The sequence below is a fragment of the Zootoca vivipara genome, chromosome 4 (genome assembly GCF_963506605.1).
Source record: "Zootoca vivipara chromosome 4, rZooViv1.1, whole genome shotgun sequence".
Classification (NCBI taxonomy): Eukaryota; Metazoa; Chordata; class Lepidosauria; order Squamata; family Lacertidae; genus Zootoca; species Zootoca vivipara.
Genome location: NC_083279.1, coordinates 69,881,820 through 69,904,404, shown reverse-complemented (window position 1 = coordinate 69,904,404; position 22,585 = coordinate 69,881,820). Strand labels below are relative to the sequence as shown.

The 22,585-nt window shown below is 40.8% G+C and overlaps 1 protein-coding gene across 20 annotated transcripts in view; it reads right to left on the bottom strand.

Moving 5' to 3' along the window:
• The window catches only part of ABI3BP (ABI family member 3 binding protein), a 135,914-nt gene that overhangs the window by 17,921 nt on the left and 95,408 nt on the right, over positions 1-22,585 (bottom strand). For 16 of the 20 annotated variants that reach the window (XM_035114435.2, XM_060273718.1, XM_035114438.2 and 13 more), the window contains 12 exons: positions 22,110-22,184; positions 20,249-20,323; positions 15,140-15,214; positions 12,980-13,057; positions 11,284-11,358; positions 9,953-10,027; positions 8,620-8,694; positions 6,961-7,032; positions 6,404-6,460; positions 5,523-5,588; positions 4,684-4,758; positions 3,128-3,235 (listed from right to left, as the gene is read on the bottom strand). In XM_035114435.2, coding sequence (XP_034970326.1) covers positions 3,128-3,235; positions 4,684-4,758; positions 5,523-5,588; positions 6,404-6,460; positions 6,961-7,032; positions 8,620-8,694; positions 9,953-10,027; positions 11,284-11,358; positions 12,980-13,057; positions 15,140-15,214; positions 20,249-20,323; positions 22,110-22,184 — 906 coding nt within the window. The remainder of the gene's footprint in view (positions 1-3,127; positions 3,236-4,683; positions 4,759-5,522; positions 5,589-6,403; positions 6,461-6,960; positions 7,033-8,619; positions 8,695-9,952; positions 10,028-11,283; positions 11,359-12,979; positions 13,058-15,139; positions 15,215-20,248; positions 20,324-22,109; positions 22,185-22,585) is intronic. The other 4 variants (XM_035114436.2, XM_060273724.1, XM_035114449.2 and 1 more) reach the window with 4 other exon arrangements.

Here is a 22,585-nt window from a genome sequence, read left to right as displayed (position 1 = left end):
GATTTGGGCACTAATATAACACTGGTCTTGGTCAAAGGAATAGAATAAGACATCCCTGATCTCTCCTAAAACTACAGGGGGAAACAGTAGAGCAGAACCCACAGCTCTTCCCACATTAGATGATGGCCCTAGTGGGAGAGCGCTGATCTTCAGAAACCCACTGTAAATTCATGAAAACCATTGAACTGTAGAGTTGGAAGGGATCCTGCCAAAAGCATTTGACCCATCCTTGTGTTGGCCGGTGAAGGGAGGAAGGCTCAACACACAGCTCTTTAAAAGTAAGTTGCCCCATGCTAACGCAACATATATTTCTAGGTTTGGAATGTAAGGGCTTTCTAGATACAATGCAGGTGGACTGTATAATATTAGCTGGATATATTCTGATTTCAGAACTATTATAATGGATACCACGAAAAGTCAGTGGATGGATAATTTAATTCCGTGTGTTTCAAATTGTTCAGTCAATGTGTGCTCCAGGTGCCTATCTGTTAAATGCCGCAATTGTTATTTTATTTAACTTGGTGTCAAGACTGCAGTAACCAGCCCTTTTATGGTTACAGGTAGGTAGCCGTGTTGGTCTGGATCGAAGTAAAATAAAAAAATTCCTTCAGTAGCACCTTAAAGACCAACTAAGTTTTTATTTTGGTATGAGCTTTCGTGTGCATGCACACTTCTTCAGATACCTTCAGATACCTTGGTCTTTAAGGTGCTACTGAAGGAATTTTTTTATTTTACTTCGATCCAGACCAACACGGCTACCTACCTGTAACCAGAACTATGGAAGGCACCACATTGAGCCGCATGAAATGGAAGTCCAGCCCTTTTATGTTGATGTAAATTAAACCCCACTGTCCTTTGCAGGGTTAAAAGCATTCTATAGCTTATAATCTTATATTTTTAAAGCTTTTCTTTCCATGCATTCTTTCCAAGATTTAATTAATGCTAGATAGAATTCGAAGGGAGAAGCTTTCAAAAACATCAGTATAACAAGCTCATGCATAGCTTCAGAGAGGTTGTAGTATGTGAATTGAAGGCCAGCAAACAGAGATGCCAAAGCAGCACTGAGTAGTATGGACTTCTGTGATGAATGCAAATTATTATCATCTATACGTTCTTTTCGACAGGAGCGCACACATTCCCAAGATGACTATCAATCACCCCTCTAAATAGAAAGTAATTTAAACTTCAGTTGTATGCACACTTACTGGGAAGCAAGTTCCATTGGGACTCGGTGGGGTTTGCTTTCAGGTTATCAAGTTTAAGACTGGGCGGTTAATTTATTAACTGAATTTTTCTACTTGTTAAAAGTGCCTTCAATGCTAAAAACAGTGAGCAGCATTCCATTTGTGGAATGGGCATTCCCTGCCTCCTCATTTCCTCTGCTGCTCCTGGCATCTCTCAGAACAGGCATAGGCAAACTCCGACCCTCCAGATGTTTTGAGACTACAATTCCCATCATCCCTGACCACTGGTCCTCTTAGCCAGGGATGATGGGAGTTGTAGTTCCAAAACATCTGGAGGGCTGAGTTTGCCTATGCCTTTCTTAGAAAGCAGCTCCTATGGACTGGACATGAACACATCTGTCAGTTCCAGTTGCTCTCATTCTCTCACTCTTCAGTTCTTCATCAGTTTGTGAATTTAAAAATAAAATAAAATAAAAAAGTATCACTTTTGCAAGCAATTTCCCCTAATTTAATGTATTTCATGTCATTTTTCTTTGTGGAATGCTCTCTCCAGGGAGGTTTGTCTGGCGCCTTCATTATATATCTTTAGGTGCCAGGCAAAAATGTTCCTCTTCAACCAGGCCTTTTAAATAAAATACAGCCTTTAAAATATGTTTGTGGGAGGGGTGGTTATTGTTTTGCTGTTTTCACCTTGTATTTCAATCTTGTGAACAGCCCTGAGATCCTATAATGAAGGGCAGTACGCAAGTCAAATAAATAAATAAATAAATAAAATTAAATACTGTATTTTCCCATGTATAAGACTATATTTCTCCCCAAATTTCTTAAGTTTAAAATTGGAGGTCGTCTTATACACAGAATGTTGCAATTAATTATTTCTTAATTTGGGGCTCAAAAAATAGGGGTCATCTTATACATGGGGGCATCTTATACACGAAAAATATGGTACTCACTAGCGTATCCATTTCTATGCACTTTCCCTCAATATACCAATTTTTGTACAACTATGCTGGCTGGTTAGCCATAATAACAAACATTAATTCATTTTTGTAGATATTACCGTAATTGGTTGCAGAACCACATCAGAAATTTCAGAAAAGTGCAAAATTCAAAGGATTGCAGTATTTTGATTGGCATATTATTTTGGAACCTGTGGAGGCAGGTTCACATTAAGATCCTAAACAAACCAAATTGTCTTTTCCACCCCTACTGGGGATTGGAGGAACCTCTGACAAAACCTGGGCGGCCAGGAACCTGAGATTGCCTGTTACACAAGGAAAAGTGCCCTCCATTTGCTTAAGTTCTCAAATAAATCTAAGCCAAAATGCATTTTTACATCATTGGAAATGTATCATTTAAATATGCTAAATGCCCAGTATAATGTGTAAGATAACAGTGACACTTCAGGCTTTGTAGACAGAGACTTTTTATTAATTCATCCATGGAACAGTTACAACAGGCACCCCCAAATTCGGCCCTCCAGATGTTTTGGACTACAATTCCCATCATCCCTGACCACTGTTCCTCTTAGCTAGGGATCATGGGAGTTGTAGGCCAAAACATCTGGAGGGCTGCAGTTTGGGGATGCCTGAGTTACAACATATTTCATTTTCTTGTCCTGTGCTCTCTTCATGGAGTGACTGGACGAAGTGTGTTTATGTCCTTTTCTAGTATTGGGTCTCCAGTAAAATTTTTAGCAGGAATATCTATCTGTATGCACTTTGATTTGTAACCCATTCCCTCCTGAAGGCTTCAGTGGAATAACAAGGGTGATAATCCAATGCAGTCAACTTTAGGAGCTAGATACTCTTCTCAGCTAATGAATGCCAGTGGGAAAGAGGACAAGTGACATGTTTTTTTAAAAATGCTTTTAATATATAATGGTTTAAATTTAAATGGGAAATTATTTCCAGTCAATATCGCTGGGCATAGAATTTACTTACCAGGGTCTGGTTTTTTCCTTGCGACTGAGGAATGTACTGATGTGTTTGAACCCGTACTAGAGCTTGTACTAAGAAGCCTAACAGCATCCTGGTCTATTAGTTTGTCGCCTGTGAAATAACATTAAAAAATGGATATGTCATATTGCACATGTTCAAAGAAACATGAAATGCTCAAGGTCAGTGGATCTGGTCAATAATCCAGTGACAATACTATACATTCATTACTGCAAATCCATAATTTTAATAATTCAAGAGGTGGGTGAAGGACTTTTCACAATTTCTACATTTGGCCTTCGCTATTAAACCCTCACATGAAAATCCAGATTACAGTATAGGAAATATTTAACTCAGTTATAGAAATTGTCCAGACGAAATATTGGGAAAAAGTAATTCAAACACATGGCTTATCACTATTTTAATACCCTTTATGAATATTAGAGATTTCTGTACGGTCCTTACAAGAGTTGACTAAGGCTGTACCGTGTATGAATAGCTACTTCCTCCAAAGTCCATGAAAATAAAATTGTCACGTTTCCTACACTTATAGATTTGTCTCCTATTGGAGACCACATTGCTTAATAACCACATTGCTTCTGAATGACCCAATCTTTGATGCCTCAACCAATATAAGCAGCCTCATCCAATTGCGTATTTGGTTGGTTGTTTGGAAAATGTTTTGTGGTAAAATACTCCTTGAATTGGCAAAGGGTTATTAATAAATGGCAGCAGTACATTAAAAGCCTACACGAAGGTCACTACCCAAATTGTTAAGCAGAAACAGTTACTACATTTCAGAGATTGGAATAATTTACTGAACACAGTTTGAAAGAAACAGTAAAACTCAAACTTGACCTACATAACTCAGATTATCTTTATTACTGTAGTTCACCATGTAATGTGCAGAATCCAATGTTGTGCATGGAGTTTTCCACTTGCACAGTAGAACTTCTTCTTTCCTCCCCTCCCCACTTATCACCAGCCCTGCACATCCTCAGAATCTGCTCCTGACAGTCCTCCACTCAAGTAGATTTAGGGAGCCCACAGGGGACTATAGTGGGGATCAGGATCAATACATTCAATCGTCCAGTTCAATCCAAAACAATTCACTTGGAGATAATTGCTACACCTCCATAACCCTAAACACATCGTTTCAAAATAATTTAAATCAAACTTCCTCTCAGGTATGTGTGTTGAGGATTCCAGCTAATACACTACCCTTTTAGCTGCAGAGACACCATGCAAATATTAATTATATCATCTTTCTACCTTCCTTTTCAGCAGTTTTGTAGGCAGTTCAATATGAAAGCCCAGACAGGGCTACAAAGAAAAATATGCAAAACACAATGGAATCCTAAGGATGTTTACTCTGAAGTAAATTCCACTGAATTCAGTGGAGCTTAGTCCCAGGTAAGTGTACATAGAACTGAGGTGCTAAATGTCTTTCGAAAGAAATGAAATATGTAACTGATAAATAATTTGTTGCTCATCATGGGCACAAGCAATATTTATATTAAAACCTTAACAATAATAACCATTATAATGAAAACCTCTATTACCTATTGGTACTTTACCCCAGGTCAAGCCTCCAGGTGTTCTTGTTCTGCCAGGGGCTGGTGTTGTTCTCCCAACAACTGAAAAGAAATTGCAAAGAAAAGTAAAATCAACAGAAGGCAATGAAAAATTTCTTTCCACTGCCGACTATTTCTTGGCAGAGAAGGGAGTTGAGGTTATGGTTTTATGGCTGTTCGTTTCCCTGTTTTTGTAAAAATCTGAAAATGTAAAAATAAAATTCATCAGAAAATATCAGATCATACATGTCTATTATTCCACGAACTTTGCTTCTCAAAAGATTACTAACAATGCAAATACAGATAACTGCAAATACAAGTTCTTTCCAGGGCACATTTTACTTGAAGTATCTGGGTTAAATGTACATTAAATCAATAATGATGTATGGATTAAATTATGTATTTTCATATTGAATTAAATTGCCATTGGAGACCCTCCAAAAATTGAACTAGAACTGTAAATGAGATCAGCCCCAATATCTGGACTATCTCAGAATATGCAGGTTAGAATTGCAAAACAATGCTTCAGTCTTTTGTAGCGATTAACATCTAAGCCAAGTCAAAGTAATAAAAGAAGTAATACTATCCTAATACAACAATTAATAAAGTAAACAGCCAGAACTGGAATCTTACTCTATGGGAAAAGGCTGCAAAAAGCTTTTTCGGAAATAAACTTTAACATGTGCTTCCCTCAAAATGTTGGAAACAAAATTGCTTGTATGTGCAAGACCAGATCCCTCACTGCTTGGAGATTGGGCTGTGAGTAACAATACAGATCTGCAAGCATTTGACTAACTTTTTTAAAAATCCAAAAAGCAATATATTACCGGGTCTGGTCTGTGACTTATCAGTCATCTTCGGTTTTGCAGTAGTGAAATATACTTTACGTGGTGCTGTTAAAAGGAAAACAAAACTAGTTTAATTTCTAAGGATATGATGTACAGTAAAGATAACATGCAGTTTAAGAGATGATCCAGATACTGTAACAAAAAGAAAAATAGGAATCTGTTATGTTAAAAAAAATTCTGGCATTATCTAAAATCTGTTTTAGAGGATTATGCAAGCTTACAAAGCATTTATATAACCAAATCCACAATTTCTGCTATTTCAGCAATTATCCCAACATTTGACATTTGGTTTTTTAAAAAGCAAAACAAAACAAAACCTCAGGTCTTATCTCAAGCCATCACTCACCCTACCAAGATGAATTCAGTGGTCTTTATCATAATTTTATAAGATACATAAATGTTGGTACTATAATGTAGCAGCTAAGGTATAGGTAAAATAATTCAAACCCCAATTTGGGAGCACTTAGATCCACAGCCAAAACTGAAACCCATAGAAGGGTTTGTTTGTTTTCATTTTTATTGCCAGCAATGGCTTTGCCCACTTTTATTTTATTGTCAGCATGCAGCCCCTAACAGATTATCTTTGAGGTCCCAAATTTGGGGGATGCAGCCTTCAGTAGAAAAATAGTTGCCACTCCTCTCCTAACCTGTGAGCTTGCTCTGAAAAGATTGAGCATGTTGATGGAGGAAGAAGAGGGAAGAGTTGTCTCTGTTACAATCAAATGTTTAAAAAGTAGTTTTTGGAAGGTTAAAATGTGTGTATTATTATAATACGATGAATGGGAAATATATCCAGGAGCTGGAAACATTCAAAATACTAAATTAATTCAAATGAAACAGCATCGAATAAACAAGATTACCAGTTTTCAAATGTGGACTTTCAGTTGCTGTTACACCTCTATAGGGCTTGGATGAGGCTAAAAAGAAAACATTTGAATTAGTGTACACGGTGTCTTCTTTAAATGGAATGCTATGGATTTCAAACAAAAAGTAGACCCTTTTCCAAAGCAGCGCAGAAATTAAAATGCTTGTTGCTGGAAATCTGATAGGAAGGCATTATTTATTTTTATTCATTTAACAACACATTTATACTGCTTGATTGTAAGAAAACCTTTGAGCCGTTTACAAAGTCATGCATTCATACATGATGGGAATTTTGAGACCAGGAGAAAATTCAGCATTAACAGACTGGGGCTGAGAAGCAGAATGATGAGGTAGTGTTTTGATGACAATCAAGGCTAATGCATGAGGTTGTTGTTTCTGAATGGAACAGCAAAGAAGCTGGCCTGGAAGCAATTTAAGACATAAATCAGGCAAGTTAACATTGTTCCCCATGCCCCAACCCAGGCATAAACCTGTAGGAAAGGTAAGGAAATAATTTCAGCAAAGGAAAAAAATAAAATAAAATAAATATTACCCAAAGTATCTTTGGAGCCATCGAAAACATGAATGTGGAGGTTAATTGACCCCAGGTCCGTTGTAATTGGTGCTACAGAGAACAACATAGGATTGCCAACTGAGGTTAGGGCATAGTTTGTCTGAGTCACACATGAAATGAGAACAAGCATGAGACTTTCTTTATTTTGTTTTAGAATAATAAGACACAATATGTTATTTTCTTGCAGGAGACACATATTACAAAGTAACATTTGAGATTTTTATCGAGTCTGAAATTAGGTACATTGTATGCCTCCTGGGCAGATACTAAGACTAAAGAAGTAGCTATTTATCTCAAGCCTACCTATGCCTCTCTGCCTGTGGGTGGCGCTGTGGTCTAAACCACTGAGCCTAGGGCTTGCAGATCAGAAGGTCAGCAGTTCGAATCCCTGGGACGGGGTGAGCTCCCGTTGTTCTGTCCCAGCTCCTGCCAACCTAGCAGTTCGAAAGCACGTCAAAGTGCAAGTAGATAAATATGTACTGCTCCGGCGGGAAGGTAAACAGCATTTCCATGCGCTGCTCTGGTTCACCAGAAGCGGCTTAGTCATGCTGGCCACATGACCCGGGAAAACTGTCTGAGGACAAACGCCGGCTTCCTCAGCCAGTAAAGCAAGATGAGCGCTGCAACCCCAGAGTCGTTCGCGACTGGACTTAACTGTCCAGGGGTCCTTTACCTTTAAAAAAAAGTTTCTCTGCCCACCTCCCCAATCCCCATTGGCTGCCTGTGGAGTGATGCCAATGCCATTCTGCTGGCACTGCGCTCTCCTTTCTGCTTGCTGAATGTGCAGGCATGTAGAAGTGCCACCAGTGGGATCTCTGCCAAGGGCAGTCAGTAGAGAGCTCCAAAATGTGGCTTTCAGGAGTGAACAGATCCAGCCTGGGATCTGTTGGTCCCTGTGCCAGCCCCTGTGCCAGCATCAGGCCCAATCCAGGCTGGTGTAGCAATCTGTCTGCCCCAACCTCCTATCCCAGCTACTCCATAAAGCCCCGCCATGCTAGAGGGAGGTGGGATCACACCCTGAATGTGTTTCTCTTAAAGAACCCAAAGCTAAATCAATATAAAAAGACGTAATTAATAACCCACTCCAATAAATAAAGAAGATAAAACATGAACTAATACTTGGGATACTGCTAAAACTTTAAAAAGATGATGTTATGTAAGTTCATATGTGGATTTGGCCAGCTGCAAAGTTTAAAAAAGTCACGTTATCTCATGTGGGCTCCTTCTTCTTGTCTCCTCTCATTGCTACTCTGTCAGTATTTCCCAAGGAGCGAGGCAGAGAGAGGGAAGGCCAGCCCTCTCCCTACCTCTGTTTTTTGACATTACTACTTATTGAACAGAAAACAAACACAGCAATGGATACTGAAGCAACATATACAATGATAAAACTGAAATTTCCATCTGTTTTGGATTCTAGGAGCAGACCAGTGGGCAGACTTACATCTAGTTTTTGGGGGGTTGTTGTTGTTATAATTCAGCTTTCAGTCTATTTCTACAACAATTCACAATATATTGAAAAAAGATGCGACTAATATACTCCCACGATATCACATGTGCTAAGTCTAAAAGCACGATGACACCATTTTCAAAGTCTGCTAAAATCCTACCTATCCTGAATGTTACAAAGAATGCAATTACCAGGTTTTGTCTGGGGTACTTCTGGTTTGCCAGATGTTTTGGGTTTAGGAGGAATAAACCGTGTTTCTTTTGGAGCTGGAAAAAAGGAGTAGGATTGTTATTATAGTCTTTAGAATTCAGATTCATGCCATGTTTAGCTCAAGTGAGAGTACATGCCTTAAAAGCATTAAGCAAAAAACAACAACGATTCCATGTGTTTCTGACAGCTGATGAAAAAAGACTTTGAAAATTAGAAGAGTGGGATGATATAAAGTGTGATACAAAATAAATGATACTGAAGAATGGTCAAGCTCTGTAGAAAGCAATATTGCAGGTCTGAAAGACAGAAAACAGGATGTCCACAGCAGCGGCGTATTGGAGCAAGAACATGAGGTAATGCAGCTCTGGAACATTTTTTTTTCACAACAGGAGTGATGATGCCATCTGTTGGGGTGGTATTTGCTATTGGTGTAAGCTTTGGGGTTGGACAACACAAGAAGAGCACCGTATAATCAACCCAAAGGCCCATCTAGTCCAGCATCCTGTTCCCACAGTGGCCAACCTATGGGATGTCTACAGTATGGGAAGCCCACAAGGAGGACGTGAGTGTAATGGGACTCTCCCTACTTGCGTCCCACAGCAATTGATACTGGAGGTAGTACATAGCCATCACAACTAGCAGCTATAATTTGACAGCCACACCTCCATGAATTGTCCAATCCCTTTTGAAAATCACCCAAGTTGGTGGCTATCATTACATCTTGTACTAGCAAAGTGCACAGTGTAACTACGTGATGTGTTGGCCTGTTCTGATAATTCCAGTATGGATGACCCCATGTTCTACTATTATGAGGGGAGGGGAAAATATATTTATGTACCTTCACTGTTTTTGTACAACTCTAGTAGGGATTGCCTGGCATACGATCCCATTATTGGGATGGCTAGGCACAGACAGTGACTAGCTCAAAGTCACCCAGTGAGTTTCTTGGGTTGACCAAGTATGCAAACATACGTCTTTCCCTAGCCATGTCCAACATGCCATCTACTATATTATCCTATGCTAGCTCATGCATTTCTTACTCTTCCCGGGTGTGTGGCTATGGACTCTCTTTGGGAGTGTGGCTTTGAGAGCTGTCACAATGAGTTTGTGCATTTCAAATTTACTACTAGTCAACATGGTGCTTTCAACTCCTGGGAAACCAGTTCTAAGGTAGCTATGAGAGATTACAGCAACATATATGGAGAAGCAGAAAATAAAATAATGGGACGTCACAACATAAAATAATGACGCAAAATGTTCTTTTTGCTGAAGAGGGAATAAATGGAGCATTAGTTTCAATGTGGAAGTTTTTACCCATAGTTGCCTTTTGTCGTTCAGATGATATGGTAGGTTTGATTATAAGTGGTTGTGGGGTTGTTCGGTGTACTGCTGTTGGAAGGAAAAAGTGAACATCTTTACAAAGCTGAAATAAAGGAAATATAAAAGATAGGATGTACAAATTAAAACAACACTGAGAATAGGAGCAGCTTCCCATATAGTGCAAACAGTTACCACTACCTTGCAGTTCCAAGTGAGATCAGCTATTTGCACACACAACTGCAAAGATGCATTTAACATCGTGTTCAGTCAGGGTAAGATTCATACAAGAATAATGTTGAAAAATGAAAAGCACACTGAAATGGAAACTATTGTTTGGAAAAATTTATTTGATATGATTTCTCTTCTAACTTAAGTGATCTCCAGCGTTATAGACATAGCTGCCAAGTTTTCACTTTTCTCGCGAGGAAGCCTATTCGGCATAAGGGAAAATCCCTGTAAAAAAGGGATAACTTGGCAGCTATGGTTATAGAGAGATGACAAAGGGTGATTATCGAAGTATCTACAAACGTTTCAATGCATAAAACTTTACACATGGCAGTTTGAAACAGTTTATGAAGTAGATTGCTGTGGGATCTGGGGACTGATGAGAAAAGGTAAAGCTCCATTGCATCCACACAGAGTGAGGGAGCTCTGTGGATTGTGTCCTTTGAAATGTAACAAATGGGGTAATTGAACTCAGAGTAGACTCATTGAAATGAATGATGGCTAATGACTACCTGTTAATTTCAATGGCTCTACCCTGAGTAAAGGTGAGCTGAATGCAAGCCATAGATTCCACACACAAGTTGTGTGAGTGTTCAGAATGCGTGAGCACAAATAAGTGTAGAAAGTCAACAATATTAGAAGCAATGCATATTGTGTTCCAAACAGTATCTTAGCTAACTGGGTATGGTGAAAAAGATGCTGATAACAGCAAAAGGCTTTAATTTACCACTGCAGCTCCTTCTAGTCCCTACAAGTGTTCTGCCGCTTATATTTATGTCTTTATTGTTATGTTTCAGTAACAAAATAAATACGTAACAATTAGGATACCCATTCAAGAAGAAGAAAGCCCTGACTATCCAAGATAATACCCCTGACATTTCTGTCTTCTCAGGTTAGGATATTTTGCTAAATCTGGCAACCATATAATAGTTTCCACAGAAAACAAGAGATGTGGTATCATATTTTCCCCTTATGAGTAAAGCTGCTCAGGAATAACCAGGAGGAATTTGGCTATTTTTCCTCTAAAAATACAGAAAGTGAGGTTTGGCTAACAATATAATTATATGAATGTATAGAATTACAAAAAGTGACTCAATTACCAGGTTTGGTCTCTAGCATTCTTGGCCTGGTAGTTGGTTTTGATTTATTGGGAATGAACTGTTCTACTGTTGAAGCTGAAATAGAAGAGAGAGAGAAAATGTAAACCTGGATTATAACCCACAAGAACATATTTGTCTCTCAGCCTGAAGGAAGCTAAGAATGTGAAAGCAAAAATGCAGAAGCCAACTAGGAAGGAGGACCAAAAGTGGAAGGAGGACCAAAAGGAAGACAATAGTGATTATGATGATGAGGAAGAACTTCTGAATAACAAATATTCTTTCAAGTACCGGTAGTATTCCCTGTGCAGGGAGAAGAGAAGCAGACAACAACAAGAACAAAATACAAAAAACCAAAACCAAAATTAAGAAAACGCAACCATCCACAGGATGATGAACTAAATATTTTCATTTGTGCTGAGATCTCTGTGAGAACAGAGATATCAAACCTTCTCAATGCCTGCCTGAAATGTAAGACCCACCCAACAAGCCCCTTTAAAAAAAAATCCAGGGAAGAATAGCAATGTTTGTCTCTGCAACAAAATTTATACACGTGCCCCATTAATTTAGTGCCACAGCATGTTTGTATGCACAGGGGAATGCAGACCAATTTGATGGTGCTTTGTATTTATGTTTCATGCCCAAATTACCAGCATCATTTTAGTCATGGTTTCCTTCTTTGTACTCCAGACCATGTACACATACCCAACACCTTGTCTCTTCACTTCATGTACCTGATGAAGTAGGGCTTTACATTATGATAAACAACTCAGGCTGCATAGTAGGGAGAACAGTGTATGCAGTCCGCCAGACCTTTACTTGACATTTTCACAGCAACAGTAGTGGCAAGACTCACTACTTATGAAATTGAACAGAAGCAACGGTTCCTTGGCAGTGAGGAACTGCTGTAGCTAAATGTCAGTGGTCTGTTTGCATGTGAGGTTTCCCTACTCCCTGACAGATATGTATATATACAGTCATAACTCGGTTTAAGTACGCTTCCGTTCAAGTACTTTCAGTTTAAGTACTCTGCGGACCTGTCTGGAACAGATTAATCCACTTTCCATTACTTTCAATGGGAAAGTTTGCTTCAGGTTAAGTACAGACTTCCGGAACCAATTGTGTACTTAAACCGAGGTACCACTGTATATTGCTTTAGGCTGCAGCTTTACAGTGTAATCCTGCAAGTATCATTTAGTTCAATGATACTTATTTCCAGGCCAAGGCTGTAATCCTATATATGATAAGCTCAATGGATCCTACTTCCAAGTAAGGGTGCACTATAATTGTAGCCTCAGTCTCGTATGGTGCCATAATTTGCTGTTTTGAAGTCTGTTCTAAATATTCCTATAAAGTACATCACATCCAAGTAAGGCAAATTGTATTCTTGTTCAAGGGAAATCATGATAACGTGTTTTTTTTAAAAGCAATGGAGTAACTTTAATACAGAAATGGTGTTGAAGCAAAATTAATCTTGACGTCTCAAAGATTGAGAATAAGCAGAAATGCCATTGACTTAATAATTTCTTCATGTGAGGTTCAACAGTTATTGCATGTTTTGTGCCAAAGGACAGTTGAGTAAATGGAAAGAGAGGCTAGTTACTAGCTGCAATAGTATGAGGCAAGGTTCTTCAGGGACTTCCTTTGCCTGAAAGAATTATAAGAAAAAACCCTGACTGTGAGTAAATAATAGGATTACCCAGCGTTGCCTTTGCCTTTTCAGGAACATGAGGTATGATGATGGTGGCAGGACCTTGAGAGAATGGAATAATTTCTGCTAGGGAAAAAATTGAGACACATCATGAGAGAACTGGAGAAGATTAATACAGTGGAACCTCGGTTTATGAACACCTCGGTTTATGAATTTTCGGTTTATGAACGCTGCGGACCCATCTGGAACGGATTAATTCATTTTCCATTACTTTCAATGAGAAAGTTCGCTTCAGTTTATGAACACTTCAGTTTATGAACAGACTTCCGGAACCAATTACACCCATGCTTCAGTTTATGAACGCTTCAGTTTAAGTACTCCACGGACCCGTCTGGAACGGATTAATCCACTTTCCATTACTTTCAATGGGAAAGTTCGCTTCAGTTTATGAATGCTTCAGTTTAAGAACTCAGCGGACTGTCTGGAACAGATTAATCCACTTTCCATTACTTTCAATGGGAAAGTTCGCTTCAGTTTATGAACGCTTCAGTTTATGAACAGATTTCCGGAACCAATTGTGTTCATAAACCGAGGTACCACTGTACAGCTATTTGTTTTACATTAGTGCATGTGCCCAGATTGTTCCAAAGAGCTGTAAGCTGTAAGATAGCAGAATTTTCTCGGCTGAGACTTTTATTATGTTTCTTAAACTGTAGTTTGAAAGGAAAAAGCTACATATTTATATGAGAAAGATTTTGGTGTGCTGAAGAGGAAACACCCTTGATTTATATTAGGGTTAGAGCATAGTCGGGATTCGACAATAGGCTGGATTGCATGATATGGCCCCGTCACTTCCCTAGGCAACATTGCAGAGAGTACTGATGTAACTTATTTAGGCTGCAATGCAGCTCACTAACCTGGCAGTAACCCCCACTGAACAGAATGGTACTTCTGAGCAGACAAACCATTTGTTTTCTTTGCTATTTGACTGTCTTCCTTGAGAACCCATTTAAAGCCATTGCCGGCAGCAGTGCCAAATGAAATGATTCTCCGATGGGAATCTTCTGCTGCCACTGCAGGTGGGTAGAGGGGAAGGAGAAAGCTCCTTCTTGCCCATAACTGCATAAGAGTCAGTGTACTGTAGCTTCTGGCTAGGACTAGGGAGACCAGCGTTCAAATCCACACTGACCCTTGAGGCTCACTGGGTGACTTTTGGGCCAGTCACTGTCTCTTAGCCTAATGTACCTCACAGGGTTGTCATTAGGATAGAATGGGGAACCTTGGGTTTCTTGGAGGAATGGCAGGATAGAAATTTAACAACAACAATTGTAGGACAGTGATTCAGTCACCACTTTGCAAGCATGAAGTTACAGATTGGCTGGCAACAGCAGCCCATTCCAACACCAGAAGGCTGCTAGTTAGTCAACAACAGCAGGTTGGCATAGTGCTGGCTGAACTGCTGCCCGCTTCCATATGGCTCAATGATTATTGGCAAAGATAGGCTCTCTTTTCCCCACACTGCCAACCAATGGCTTCTGTCGGGTCCCACATGTGAACTACTTCACCAGTTACTGCTGTAATGGTCCTTACCGTCTTGCTCTCTGAAAGGCTTCTTACTTGTGATGTGTTTTTGTAATATATAGTTTGTTTTCATATATTTAGCACTTTGCCGTATTGGTCACATATTTGTTTTGCCAGATTCCCCTCACCCTCTTATTTAGGCATGACATTATTTCACAGACGAAGTTTCCTTGCCTTTTATGACTTTTATAAGACTATGTTCTTTAACCACGTAGGAATCATTGGGCACTTGTTTGTGCCCATTCTAATTGGAGGTAGAGATTTTATCTGACCCTATTGACTGAGCCATAATGCTGCTTTTGAAATAGCCACTAAGCTTCTGAAATGATTGACCTTCCAGACTTTCCCTTTCAGCTTCATTTGAACCATCCCAACTTTCCCCCCCCTAAATCCCTATCCTGAAATGAAATGCAACAGCATTGGCTTTTTGAGGAAATCTTGCATAAACATATACGTTGAGCTTGACAGCTTTGCGGCCGCTGTTTCCATTTCCAATGAGTTTGACATTTATCCTGCCTTAATGAGTATCTGCTTCTTTACAAAATGAAATTAAAAGAAAGCTTTTCATATCATATTCCATCTCCTAAACTGGATCATTTAAGAAGTTGATATGTAAAAGTTATTTACCATGTCCAGTCTGTGGTGTGTCTGTGGTTGAAGAGATTTTAGATTTGGAAGGAACAGGCTGCATTTCCTTTCGAACTGAAAAAATAACCAGGATTGTTATACTTTTTAATGTTTTCCTGGAACAGAAATTTGTGTGTCTGTACAACAAAGCTTGTGTCTCTCCTGCCACAGGCAAAGAAAACATATCTGGATAAAAAAAAGAACACTGAATCTGATACATACACAAACTTTAAACAAAGAAAAGACAGCTTTGCTTTTATCAACATTAAGAAAGCAATAACAAAAAGAAAACAAACCTGATCCTGTTTGAAGAACATAAATTAGGACAAGAACTCAAGAATACATTAAAATTGGAAATCTCGGCCACTTGTTTGTATGGGTTTCAGCCAATTGATCAGTAATTAAGTCTGCATAAATCTGCCCATGAATAAAACTATATTTTGAAGGGGTGTGTGTCATATTTTGTTTTTAGAAGATATGTAAGCCATGGCATGTCTGATGGATGACTACTTTGCAATTGATTAAAGCCTCCAGCGAAATGGAAAGACCACCAGCACTGAGATAAATGTTCTCATTGTTAAAAAAATTCTTACCATAAATAATGATTTTTAATGAGAGCAAAATTAGGATGGTTGCAAGTTGTTTTCTCCTCCCAATGCGAGGCAGTAAATTTGCCGTGCTCTGGGCAGATCCACCATACATTTAAAGCACATCCAATGCGCATTTACTTATTCCAAAGAATCACATGAAGAGTTGTTTGTTAAGGATGCTGCCAGAGCCCGCTCAGCCATTAGGCAGGATGAGTCCACTGCCTCAGGTGGCAGAAGCTGCTGAGGCAGCACCCCCTGCGCCTCCTGCCTGCCCAGCCCCCTCTGCAGTGTCGCCATCACCACTGAATTTGGGAGATATCATGTCCATTTAGGGTGAGATCTTGCCTGAAATCACATGAGATATTGTGGAGCACACAAAATCTTACCCCAAAGCAGCACAATATTGCCTGGAATTGACACTGATTGTGGCACCACGTCTTCCCCAGAGGCGGATGCAGCAAGGTGTGTGGTGGCAGCAGAGTGGGCGGTGTAGGAAGTGGCAGGTATGGTGGTAGAAGCAGTGGCAGGGCAAGGCCATAGGTGCTGCTAATTGTACCATATTGGCCTGAATATAACCCTCACTTTCCCCCCCACGGGAAAAGTTAAAGTGCGGCTTACATTTGCGACCTTACGGTATGCAGCCAGGAGCGTAGGGCAAACAGAGCCAGGAGAGCGGAAAAGTGGCACCCACCCCGTGCGTAGTCCCCCGCCCTCTCCCTCAAGGACAGGAGAGAGTGAGGAAGGGGAAAGGCCGCTGGCAATGCAGCACAGCTCCCCCCCCCCAGTATGCAGCCAGGCAGGGCCGTCTTAACCGTCTTAACCCCCAGTATACAGCCAGGCAGGGCCGTCTCACCAGAGTGGTGAATGCTCTGGTTATCTCCTGCTTGGACTACTGCAATGCGCTTTACGTGGGGCTACCTTTGAAGGTGACCCGGAAACTACAACTAATCCAGAATGCGGCAGCTAGACTGGTGACTGGGAGCGGCTGCCGAAACCACATAACACCAGTCTTGAAAGATCTACATTGGCTCCCAGTACGTTTCCGAGCACAGTTCAAAGTGTTGGTGCTGACCTTTAAAGCCCTAAATGGCCTCGGTCCAGTATACCTGAAGGAGTGTCTCCACCCCCATCGTTCTGCCCAGACACTGAGGTCCAGTACCGAGGGCCTTCTGGTGGTTCCCTCATTGCGAGAAGCTAAGTTGCAGGGAACCAGGCAGAGGGCCTTCTCGGTGGTGGTGCCCACCCTGTGGAACAACCTCCCATCAGATGTCAAAGAGAAAAACAGCTACCAGATTTTTAGAAGACATCTGAAGGTAGCCCTGTTTAGGGAGGCTTTTAATGTTTAATAGATTATTTTATTTCATTTTTCTGTTGTAAGCCGCCCGGAGTGGCTGGGGAAACCCAGCCAGATGGGCGGGGTATAAATAATATATTATTATTGTTGTTGTTGTTGTTGTTGTTGTTGTTGTTGTTATTATTATTTCTGGCGCCCTGGTGCCAAGATCCCTCCGGCGCCCCCCATGAGTGAGGTGGGCAGGAGGGGCGCACAGGGAGCTGAGAGGTGCGGAGGAGGCAGCCCAAGGCTCGTGCTCCCTGCGTGCCTCCGGAGAGTGGCCTGAAGCCGCTCAAAAACTGAGAGGCGCGGAGGAGGCGGCCCCAGGCTTCTGCTCCCCACGCAAAGCTCTGGAGGCGCACGGGGAGCCCCGCGGCTCTCAGCTGTTCAGGCGGCCCCAGGCCAGCACTCCCCGTGCGCCTCTGGAGAGCGGCCTGAAGCCGCTCAACAGCTGAAACAGAGGCACGGCAGAGGCGGCCTCAGGCTCGCGCTCCCTGTGCGCCTCCGGAGAGCTGCCTAAAGCTGCTCAACAGCAGAGGCGTGCGAAGGCAGACACCAGCGTTCGGCGCCCCTTCCGTGCCCCTGATGGCCAGGCGCCCTGGTGCCTTGCGCCACCCAGCCCAGGCCTAGGGACAGCCCTGCAGCCAGGAGCAGTGAGGAGTGAAGTGGCTTATATTCAGGTATTTTTTCTTTTTTTCTCTCCCCCCTCCAATTTCAATGGTGTGGCTTAGGTTTGGGTGCGGCTTATATTCAGGCCAATACGGTAACTCTGAGGAGGAAACTACAATTCCCAGGATTCTTTGGGTGAAATCATGTGCTCTAAATTTGTGTTTTCAATTCTACCTTATCCCAAAGAAACTGTAATTCCTGCCCTCTTTGGAAGCAGAATACTTAAACACACATCAGGAGCTCTTTAAAGCCCCTTTGAGGCATACAGCCACATGTGAGAGGGCGTTAACTCTGTAAAAGTAGGGTGTTTGTCATAGCTGCCAAGTTTTCCCTTTTCTCGCGAGGAAGCCTATTCAGCATAAGGGAAAATCCCTTTAAAAAAGGGATAACTTGGCAGCTATGGTGTTTGTGCCAGCTCCCATGTCCTCAACCACTCATCTTCCCCACATTGAGAATAAGTTCTAGGGGTGTTCAGGGTATAAGCACCCTAAATAAATAAAATGCTTGAGTATCTGCCTAAGTTATCTCAGAAGATATATCCTTAACTTTGATACTGTAGGGAACAGAAGATAGCACTGTACAAGAGACTTGTGTTGATAGGAACCATTTGTTCACAACAGACAGGAGAGTTTTGTTCTTAGAGCCAGGGCTTGATTCCCACCATTGTATTTTGATAGCTCTTGGTGCCTTAGCCTTCTTTTTGGAAAGTCAATTGCCTCAGAAAATAAACACTCTCATATGGATAATATATTGAAACAAATGCTTCTTTTTAAGGAGGATGCTCAAGAGCTGCCTTCTTCAGACTACCATATAGTGGAAAAAGTGACACTATTTATAATTCCAGCCTCCACAGAATGTAAATCAGCTCTACTGCATTTCAACATTATTTCTAACCTCACCAGGAAATCTTTTTATATATACAAAGCTTTAAAAGACAAATGTGCTAGAAAATGAAATGCTTTAATATAAGATGTAAATATTGTACGGTCACATTCCATTCAAACCATCCACAGAAAAGGAGAGCTGAATTATAGCAACAAAAGCCTTTAACATTAAATGTCCTCTACTTTCCATCTCTCAATTTTAACCACATAATCTCTGAAACATTCCAAGTCTCATTAGAAACCACATCCTGCCCTGCAAGCCCATCACAGAACTAATTCCAGATGACTCAGAACTGGTGGTTGTTACTCAGTGGTAAAGGAAAAAGCTCTCTGTCCACACACCTTATCCTTTGCTGTTATTTTACACATCCCAGAGCTGAACTTGCATCACAGTGAACACATTTTTGGGGTGAGCTATAAGTCAACTTAAGCTCTAAATCTTAACCGACAAGAAATGATCTTGCATTAGTCCTGTGACAAAACCAATGAGGTTTATTGTAGGGGCCTGCGCATTAGAAAAAGACTTATTAAAAAAAGGTGAAAGGGATCCAAACCACCACAGAATTGAACCCTCTGTCATGCCATGAAGTGTTATAAATATCCGTCTAAAAATAAACTTGCCACCTGGTTCAGTGACACATACATTGACAGCAGAATTTTGGATGGCTCACGTACACATTTGTCACCACCCCTCACACCCCAACGTAAACCAACATTTTGAAATCAGCTTACCGTGGAAATCCATTTGGAAATAGATTGCGAGAAGAACCAGGCATGTCCAGAAACTGGCAACTAGCCACTGATAGCCTTCTTCCATGAGCGCAACATTAAAAAGGTAAAGGACCCATGGACAGTTAAGTCCAGTCGAATTCGACTATGGGGTACGGCACTCATCTTGCTTCCGGCCGAGGGAGCCGGTGTTTGTCCGGCTTATGTGGCCAGCATGACTAAACCGCTTCTGGCGCAATGGGACACCATGATAGAAGCCAGAGTGCACAGAAACTCCATTTACCTTCCCGGCGCAGCGGTACCTATTTATCCACTCGCATTGTTACGGTTTTGAACTGCTAGGTTGGCAGAAGCTAGGACAGAGCAGCAAGAGCTCACTCCGTCATGTGGATTCAAACCATAGGTGAGGACAGTGCTCTGGTGCTTGAGGGTTTCCCACAGGCATCTTAGTGGCCAAGGTGAAAACAGGATGCTGGCCTAGATGGGCCATCTGTCCAGCAGCCTCTGCTTCTGTTCTTATGCATTCAGGTTTTGCTTCTCATAGGCATATGGTCAGCCACAGTGAGAGCAGGATGCTTTAGAGTATATGGGCCTGTGGTGTGATCCAGAAGGGATCCTCCTTTGTTTTTAGGGCATGATATGGCTCTAGGTGCAATCCCTGGCATCTCCAGTTAAAACAAAATCAGGTACCGGGGATAAGAAAGAGCATCTGTTTCGGTTCCCAAAGAACTGTTGCCAGTCAGGGTAGAAAATACTGGGCTAGGTGGACTAATGGCCTGATTCAGTATATGACAGTTTTATACCTTCATAAGCAGTGAACTACTGCAAAAGTAAGTTTTAATGACACAGGATTGGCCAAAGACACACTTTGATGTAAAATAATTGTTTAAAGTGATGTGCTCACCTGGTTTTGTTTGAGGTGTTTTTGGGCTGGGTGATGTTTTAGGCTTGGGTGGAACACGGCGACTCCCTTTTTGACCTGAAAGGTACAAAAGTTCATGTAAAGCTGCATCTATACCATCCTATTCCTTCTTGACACAATAAACTATCGCCTTTGAGTTTTCGTCTGGATCCCATTATGCTTCTGTGCTACTTTTTGCATGTTTTCAGGAAAGGGCTCTGGCCTACTGCACAAGACAGGATAAAGCTTTCTCTCTCAAATGGAATTGCTGGGAAAATAGGCCTGGCTGCAGTTCATTGCTGAACCGGTCCTGCAGCAGACCCACATATCATGCTGGAGCCCTTCTTTGCGAGTGACATTAAGACAGGGATGGTGAAACTGGGGTTCTCCACATGTTGCTGGACTCCAACTCCCATCAGCCCCAGACAGCATGGCCAATGGTCAGAGTCAGTGCTTTTTTCTGGGGGGGGGGGGTATGCAGGGGTACGCATACCCCTAAACATTGTGTGAACCTTACAGGAGAAGAAACTAAAAATTTAAAATGTTTTAGTTTATTCTCTAGCACGGTGAATTGTCAGTTCCATTGCTACCCCTGATGGCAGCCTCATTTCCTGTCATGGTGTTTCCTGAATCTCAGATGGAAGCGAGCGTTTAATGTGTGAAGTTACTGTGATCTGTCAGCTGTGTAATATGAGGTAATGCATGTTCTTTGTACTTTTGTCCATTTACTGTACTGTATTTATTCTTCCCAATTTGAAGTATAAAATGGTGATTTTCTTGAGTCAAAATGAGAGTACCCCTAAGCATTTTTAAAGAAAAAAAGCACTGGTCAGAGCCACTGGTTCTCCCATAATTGCATTAATGACTGCAGCTACTGCCTCCTCCCTGATTTCCAACAGATCTATTGGCAGAGAAGGGCGCTTAACAAACTACATTAGGACAAATGCTAACTATTAACTGCTGGTTAAAAGGAAGAAAAATTATTCAACAAGCAGAGAATCTAAAATGCATGTAGTGGGTGTTCATAAAGTAATCCGAAAATCTGAAGATTAAAAAACAAATAACAAATTTATATAAAAGGCCTTCTTCCCACACAGAAATAAAAGCTGGAAGTCAATCAAATGTGTATTGATACCAAGATACAGAATGATATGCTGTTTATAAAATAAGTTGTGCATGGCCCCCTTATAACCCATCATATCTCTACTTGGCCAATATCCAAATTGTTACTGCAAGTTGCTTAAGCCAGACAACAACTTGCATTGTTGGGTCAAATAGCACTGACTCTTAGAAGTAGAAAATGGCTACATGGGCGGAACAAAAGACATAGCACATTATGTATGGAAATGTTGTTTACAGAAGGCACCACAAGATAAATGACTTGTTCAGTTGGCTAAAAGTGTGTTTAGAAAGGGGAAACATTGTTCTGGTTGCTAAGCAGTGATTCATCCCGTGCTTTGATACTGTGTTATCTGTTGAGCATGCCAACTGCTAAGAGACTCAACATAGATATATATGGCTGTTATTTATGTACATAGGTCTCTATACATGTTTTATCATGTTTTTGTAATTGTTATTTGTTTTATAAAGTTCTTATTTTTATTCTTAAAATTCATATCGGTCCCTTCATCATAGATGATCTCAGGGCCGGTAACAACAAAATGGAATACAATAAAATATGATACAGTTGAAACTGTCAAACTAATCCATTACAATAGAACAAAAATACAGTGATCATTGTGTATCAGTGAGGAACATGCACGATGCACCTCTATATGTTAAATAGTTCTTCGTAGAGGAGACATCGAATATAATCACACACTGAATATAATTGAGCAGAAACTCAAAATAATGAACCACTTACTAGGCTTGGTTGTTGTTAAACCAGGGCTGGGAGATGTTCTTGGTCTGGCAGGGACACGGCGAGTTTCTTTAGGAACTAAAAGGAATTGAACATGAGCTATTTTACTATAATACCACAGGGCTGCCAAATGCAAGTAGGAGAGGATGCCCACAAGCATCACTTCTACAAAATATATGCATAATTAGTAACAACAAATAATAAGCCACCAGTAATAATTAGAGTGTGCATGCTGAATGGAGTTGGGTGAAATAAATGAAGACATAAAGTCACTGATGAAATTAGCAGTTCAGAGAGATTTGAAGTCTAACTCTAAAAAACAGAATGAAAAATAATTTGAGGCAGTTGAAAACAAATCAACATGATCTCATGTAACAAGCTTCCAGTACCTCAGTGATATTTTTCATCACATCTTGTTTTGTCTCAGGCTGTAGCATATAGGCTCTAGTGGGCCATAAAAAGGTCTCGAAAAGTATTTG